Consider the following 7931-nt stretch of genomic DNA (forward strand, 5'->3'; position numbering starts at 1 on the left):
TTAGTTTGGTGTTTGGCCTGCCGCCGCCGGGCTTGCAGGCTGGCGGCGCAGACCGTGTACATATATTATTCTAATATACTTAGAATTGAATTTATTTTAATAATTATAATTTAGATAGATTAATTAAATTAATATAGTTATATATAGAATATATTTATTATTAGACAGGTAAGGACCATTTATATGTTACATTTTTATTGTACAGAAATGAGTTGAAAAGTGCGCTATAAGAACAACTCCAACGGATCACCCAGTCAAGATTCCTACTTTTAATTTGGGTGCTCCAACTTATTTTTTATTGGCTCAATTTTTTTTGTTCGACTCCAACAGCCGCCTCTAAACTTAGGCCCCAAATCTGTTTTGGGAAAGAATGACAGGACACACTCGTCAGTCTCTTTCTTTACGGGCTTCGGGGCCTCCTCCGTGAGGCCACGCTGCCGAGGCCTCCAGATGGCCTCGCCGCCGTGCTGCAGGGCCGCCTCCGAACCGCATCGGAGGCGAGGTCGGGGCCGCTCGCGCATTGGCGCAGCGCGCCCGTGCGACGAAAGTACGGGGCCGCTCCCGCGTGCCCACACGGCGGGCAGCCGGAGCTCGTTGCCGCGCGGGCGGAGTCGCACTGGGAGCTCGTCCTCTATGCGGCTGCTCGCCGGAGGAGTTGAGATAGGCTTATTTATATGGTTAAGAAAGTTATGGAACGGTCAAATTTTAATTTAAATAGTCTAATTTATTATGTAGATTTTAATTTTTCCAAATTGAAAGGATCCAAACGGTATGGTTAAATAAATGACAGAAGACAATTGATAACATGATTTTATTTGGAGAAAGAACAAGTGCATCTGATTGACCTTTTAATATCCTAATTTCGTGTGGTATCTGATATCCACAAGTTTTCTCGATTATAAAATAAAACATTGCCTGGTTGGCAGAATTATGTTTGAAGCAAGACAATGGCCGGCTGAAATTGGCTGAAAAAAATGTTGTGAGAGAAAAACACTGTTCTCGCTCAAAAAAGAAGCAGAACAAGCCGGATATAAGGTAAGTCGAACGGGGCCAATGTACCTGTTTCCATCTTTTCACTCATGGAAACTAGTAGTGTATGGAAAATTACATGCAGAATTAGTTACAGCATCTGCATCTGCAAGTAGATTAGAACTTTCTTATTTGCACAAAGATCTGAGGCCCAAACCAAATCAATTTGGTAACAAGTTGTAGCCAAGAGAACAGCTCTGTAGTTGAGATGCTCTCCATAATCCAAGCAAAAATCATGAATGGTTGGTGGATATAGTGTTCCTGTCGATGATGTTGGGGGAATATTTGATTAAAATTATTATTAGGTAGACAAACCAAAAGACAAGTAGACAACTAAACATCTTTATTAGCGCATGATAGTGATAGAACGTTGGAGTACTATTTTGGTCAGATCCATTTACTCAAAATAACAGAGCTTTTCTTTTTTGCATGAAATGAACTGGTCACTATCAATTGCTTTCAGGCCCCAGAAACTGTGATCCCAATATTTTGGTTGTGTGGGCTGTCCTTACATCATCTGGATACAATTGAGGCAAGACGATTGGGCTGTCTTTGCATAATCTGAATACAGCCATACAGGCCAGGCCTGGAGACTTTCTAGCGTCCGAATTGTAGCAAGAATTATGATCACAACAAAAATGAAAGAATGAATAACATGTGTGATTGTATCTGAATTGTAATTTAAATACAATTTTTTTTTTGTCGTGATAGACATGTGCAAGATATACTCCATCATTATGAGAAGTTTCATCAGCATGGCCGGTGACAGACAGAAAGTTTTAGAACCCACATAGGTAAGCACATGAACAACAACAATTAACAATAAAGAACCCACAGGGGAGATGATAATGATGTTTCTATTAAAGAGATTGGAAAACAGCTCGCACCCCTAGGGTATTTCTATTAAAGAGATTGGAAAACAGCTCGCACCCCTAGGGTATCTCTCTAATAGTTCCACTCTAGTTTTCCACCTGAAATAGCCTAAAGAGATCCTGCATTGAGTAAATACAATGAACCCTAGGCCCAATCATGTCTTTGTTTCCTCCCCTTTTAACAGATTGTACAGGTAAAATACACAAGTGTGCACTAAGAACTGCAATGCTTGACCCTATAATTTGCCTACAAAAAATGGTTAACAGAATGGCCAAAGTGTTGTTGCATGATGTTGCTGCCTTGAGCAAATTCAGAATACCATGTCTTCCACGCTTCGACATAATGGGCAAAAAGATCACTGAGTGCTGCATTCAGAAAAGAGGGAATGCTTTAGTGTAACATAGTATAGGTGAGCACATTCTATATCTAGCAATTATTCCAGTCCTACTTCAAGCTCCCAATAAAAGAGTTTGCATAGACGTGATAATAAATGTCAAATGGTCATAATGAACTATTGGGCATTGGCTAGCGTCCTGCATAATAGCTTATAAAAATCAACAAATCTCATATTAACTTCTAACAAATAGAAGATAATAATGTAACGCTAGAGATGTGTTGCAGTGTTCCTGAGGTCATATTTCATTTTAAGACATCCTAGCTGATTGCAACAGGGGCTGCCAAAGCTATAATGAAGAAACAGGATGGACAGAGAGATTCCATCTGAAGACAATCGGATGCCACTATTAGCTTAAGCCTAATAATATAAAACTACAGCTAGAGAGACACACGCTATACACATACTTCTGATGCTTAAGAGTTAAGAAGTTGAAAAATTCTAGCATTGTCCTAATAAGAAACAAAACAGGATTAAAGTATTGAACCCACCTTGGTTCTGGTACTGTGGTCGAAATGAAGCAGAAAGGCTCTCCCAGTCCTGAGCCCTCTCCCTTTGCCCAGGTTTATTGCCGCCATCAAGTTCATGTTTCCTTGCACCAGCAGGGTGGAAAGGACCATAGACAAAGCCACTTTGTTTACCCTGCCCAAGCTGACTCCGCACAGCTAATTTGCAATTTGTCAAGACATCACCACCACTCTGTGCCAGTTTTGCTTTCTTCTGAATTTTTGAATCTAGATTACTTCTATGTGTGTCGATGTTAGTGAGTTCAGTTCCAAATGCTCTTTTGTTCGATGTGGTCTTCCGTGGTGGGGGTACAGCAACTGTCACACCATTTTCTGTGTTCGGCATTGTGGCCCTACCCAACCAACGAAACGCAGGCTTTCTCGAGTCCCCTTGCTGTATCTGGAATCCACAGTTCAAGAATGTATGTTAAGAAACATGCTACTACAAGATTGCAACTTAATCGTCAGCAAGCATCGAAAGCGTACCTTCTCAATTAGATTCAGTGAAGACAGGACATTGGCAATGTCATATAATCTCCGAACTTTAGCTGCATTACCAATTAAATATCAAGATTAAATTAAGTTTTATTAGTCCTGATAGTGCTACTGCTGCACGTTTAGATAAAGACAAAATGAAGTACTGACTTCTCATATTGGTCTCTTCGTGATCTTCTCCAAGGAGCAGCTTTGCAGCTTCATCAAGTGAGATCGTGTCAACCTGCTCCAGGTATAGATTTCATATGAATGGACTGATCACGCATGAATCTTAAGGCAGAAATACAGAGTTTAAGAATTTCTCACCTCCATGGTGAGGAAGAGCTTCACGAAATTCTGTGTGAGCAACCCAAGTGATTTTTCCTTCCTATGATCTGAAAACGTAACAACCAAAATTCTGAGCCTGGCAGACAAAATGGAACAGCACATGTAACACATGCTAAATCAAAATGAAGCAAGGCCTTGTTTAGATCACCTCCAAATTCCAAGTTTTTTCACTCTCTCTCCATCACATCAATTTTTAGCCGCTTGCATGAAGTATTAAATATAGGTAAAAAAAATAACTAATTGTACAGTTTAGTTGGAAATCACGAGATGAATCTTTTAAGCTTAGTTGGTCCACGATTGGACAATATTTACCAAATAAGACGAAAGCGCTACTATTCATCGGGTTGCAATTTTTTGCAATCTAAACATGGCCCAAATAGCATAGCAATGTACCAGATCTAAGGCGGCAGCGGGGTGCACCAGGTTTGTCAGAAGGATTGTCCACAGTCTGACTCAGTTTCTTGTTCTCGATATCAGCACCCAGATTGACCAATGTATCATCATCTTCGTCATCAGAAATCTTCGCAAAAGAACACAGGAGAAGAACCACTTCAGTTAGGAACTAATCCCTCTGTCCATAAAAGAACACAATTCCCATATTACCAAGTCAAATCATTTTAAGTTTGACCAAATGTATAAAAAAACATCAATGTTTATGATACTAAATAAGTGTCATTAGATTCATCATAGAACATATTTTCGTAGTATACCTATCTTGTGTCATGAATTTTAATGTTTTATTCTATAAATTTGGTCAAATTTTAGATAGTTTGACTAGAGACAGACCTAGAACTGCATTTTTTTCAGGACGAAGGCAGTAAAAATCGTTGTGGACCAGAATCAGATACATCGGTTCAGATGGAAGGGAAGGATACGAAGTCGTACAGTGGCAGCTGATTGCTGCTCGGTTTGCAGAGGAGCCAATCCAGACTTCTCCCTTAACGCCCTCTCCTGAGAAGACAAGAGAAATGACGGGTTAGATGGATGAGATCTACAATTCTTGATCGAAATATCACGCAGGAGACTAGACGCAGACCTTGAGTTGTCGCAAGGCCATTGGGACTCCGCCGAAACCTATCCAGGTGTAGCGATTCTTGGCTTTCCTCACAAGAATCTTCTCACAAGGGGAATTGAATCAGAACTAGAATCATACTTCATATCCCGAACAGACCGCACAAGAAATCAAGAATTGTGTCCCGGAAAGGCAGAAGAAGAAAGAAAGAACTAACCCCAACGCTCTCGAGCACGTTGACAATGTCGTAGATCCGGCGCCTCTCCACGCCGAGGCATTTGGCCGCTTCGTCCAGCCCGATGGACTCCACGTCGTCGCGGTTGTAGAGAACCACGAAGCTAAAAGCAGCACGGAGAATTGGGTCAGAACAGCAAGGAGAACTCAGTAGCTACCAATCTCCAGACGCGTCGAGGCTGCAAGAGGCTCACTTGGAGCAGAGGAGGCCGAGCGACTTGTCCTTGCGGCTGTACGCGTGGTGGCGGCCATTGGCGCCACCGCCGCCGCTCCCCGCGTGCATCGGCCGCGGCCGCGGTCGCGCCTGCTGCTCCTGCGGCAAAGCTGACGCCATCGCCGCCGCCGCAGCAGCGACCACCGCTACCTCGGCGACGGAAGAGGAGGACGCTGCCATCACCGTCGCCGATCCGCGTGAGGTGCCCGCGAGGATTTTGCAGGATTTGTGTTCGCGTGGTGCGGTGCGGGTCTCGGGAGAGCGGAGAGGAGGGAATTCCTGGAAGTTACGGATCTGACTTGTAGGAGGCGCGGCGCCGGCCGTCGAATGGAATCTGGAGGGCTTGATTTGGTGCGGTGGTGGCGGCCTTGCCCGCGTTTCAAAATTTTCTCTGTCCGCTCCCGTGCGGCTGCGGCCGTTTCGCCTGAGGTCGGCTCGGCGTGGCTCGCAGGCGCAAGGTGGGGAAGGGTGAGCCGTGCCCGTGCGTGAGGGCTTTGCCTTGGCCAGTTTGAATTGAAATTTAAGCGGCTCACGCGCGCGGGTGAGCCGGGGAGAGGAGCGGGTGCCCGGCCCGGGCCGGGCCGGGGGTGCCCGTGCGCGGAAGCGACAGTCGGATTCGGAGGTTTTTTGCGCGCTTGGGCGATTTTCTTCGGCTCATCGCGGCGGGCGCGCGCGTCTCGAGGGGATCTCGTTTAGGGGAACGGCACGTGAAGGAGGCGTTGTGGCGCGGGGGAACAGGTGTGCCACGTGAGCTCGTGAGTCCTAACGGTTGGCTGTTTGGCTTCGGTGATCCGCGCCGTCGCGCGCCCTTGCGCCAAATCGCCTACATGTGATTTAGGTAGGATGGGTTTGGTCGTTACATTTACATGGATGGGATGCAACCATCCATGGATTAACAGTGTTTGCATTGATAGATCGCTGGATGCGGAAATCCCTGGACATGGAATATGATTTCCTGGTTCATAAAAATCTCATGGATTAGCTTATCCAAAGTCTTCTAATCTCTGTCATTAGTGAATAAATTAAGGATTATTAGTAAGTTATATTATTGCTTACTAATTATGATGGTAGGATTAGTTTTGATAAGTGCCAATATGTTGATTAGTACATGTTTCGCGTGCTAATTAGGATATTAGTGGTACTAATTAACATATTTTATTTTAAATTAGTGATTATCATGACAAAATTATTATTAGTGCATATTTATCGGTGTCTAATTAGTTTTTACTATTTTAAAATAATAGATATAATTAGTGAACTATTCTTATTCCATCCACTTTCATCTATCCAACCAAACAGAAAACTGGCTCATCCTATCCATCCAACCAAACATGCATCATGCATATCCTTATCACAATATCCATGGATCGTCATATCCCATTCAACTTCGTCCTCGAACCAAACACACCCACCATGAGTTGCGACGTCCTCTACGAATGAACAAATCGCAGTACTACACTACTACAGGGTCTACAGCCCTGTCATAGAGCCTGTTGTGGGGTTCAAAAAATAAAGATTAGTTAAATTACTTAAGATTAACTAGTTAGTTGGTTAACAACTATTAAAAAATGACTAAAATTGACTAAAAATTAGTCTTCTTATTAAGATCAGAAGGGATAGCGCTGGGACATCTGGACGGACGGCACGTCCAAACGCACCTCCCACAACCCGCCCGTCCAAAATACGGAAATGAGCCCCGCTCACGTCCATCCCACGACAACGCGCCTTGCCCACGTCCATCCACAATTCCACACCTCGCCCTATCTGGACGTAGCACCACCGTCCGCATCGCATCGCTCCCCAGTCCTGCGTCCCATCCCACTCCAGCGCAGCCGAACTCCGCATCCAAGTCGAGTTCAAACTGTCGCGGCTTGGTGGAGGAGGGGAGGGAGGGGAGGAAGAGGAGAGGGCGAGGCGCGCCGCACGAGTGTAGGGTCGAGATGACGACTAGAGGGAGGGTGAATAGTCATTACTAAAATTAATCACGTCGGCTAACCGAAACAACTGCGGAATTAAAACAATCGGTCTAGCCAAGACTACACCCCTCTATCGAAGTTCACAAGCACCTTATAAAAGATCCTAATTAGGTAACTAGGGTGTCGGGCTAGCTAGAGCTCACCTAATCAATTCTAGAAGTAAGGTCACACAAACCTATGCCACTAGTACTTTAAGCAACGAGGAGCTTCTACATAATTCTAGTAAGCAAAAACACTAAGCTCCTAAGCTCACTAGCAATGCTCAATAACAAGGCAATCAATGCCAAATTAGAGAGCGTAAATACTTAGCTACACAAACTAAGCAATATGACTAACAAGGTTACACAAAACCAAATTAGCCACACAAGAGAGCTACTTCTATGCCACACAAGCAAGAAAGTAATTAGTGAGCTACACAAGCTAACTAATTATAAGAGCAACTACACAAGCACAATGTATATGAAAGTAACCACAAGCTTGCATAAGGGAATTGCAAACCAACGGTAAAAATAAGGTTGACAAGATTATTTTCTCCCGAGGTTTATGTGCTTGCCAACACGCTACGTCCCCGTTGTGTCGACCACTCACTTGGTGGTTCGGCGGCTAATTGACATCACCCGCCAAGCCCGCATGTCGGGCACCGCAAGAACCCAGCGTCCGGACGTGTTAGTTTAAGCATGACCGGACGCAGAACCCTAGCGTCCGGTCACTTTCATTAAGGTTCTAGAGACACTCAACTGTGATCGGACGCATCCGATCGGTCGCGATCGGACGCAGCATCAGCGTCTGGTCCTTCTCTTCTCTGCATTGCCACATCAGCGGGACCAGATGCACCCACCCAGCATCCGGTCGAAGACCGACGCCTACGCCT

General features: G+C 44.6%; 1 protein-coding gene across 1 annotated transcript; it reads right to left on the bottom strand.

The window, feature by feature from the left end:
• Nucleotides 1-1922: 1922 nt before the first annotated feature.
• On the bottom strand, nt 1923-5512 carry LOC136464407 (E2F transcription factor-like E2FE). The gene is made up of 10 exons (XM_066463359.1): nt 5065-5512; nt 4854-4974; nt 4661-4738; nt 4510-4575; nt 4018-4144; nt 3604-3671; nt 3448-3520; nt 3289-3350; nt 2788-3202; nt 1923-2267 (listed from the first exon to the last, which is right to left on the bottom strand). The coding sequence occupies exons 1-10, from the start codon at nt 5262-5264 to the stop codon at nt 2149-2151; spliced, it is 1329 nt and encodes a 442-aa protein (XP_066319456.1). The 5' UTR covers nt 5265-5512; the 3' UTR covers nt 1923-2148.
• Between the last annotated feature and the right edge of the window lie 2419 nt (nt 5513-7931).

Source organism: Miscanthus floridulus, chromosome 7 (assembly GCF_019320115.1).
Source record: "Miscanthus floridulus cultivar M001 chromosome 7, ASM1932011v1, whole genome shotgun sequence".
Lineage (NCBI taxonomy): Eukaryota > Viridiplantae > Streptophyta > Magnoliopsida > Poales > Poaceae > Miscanthus > Miscanthus floridulus.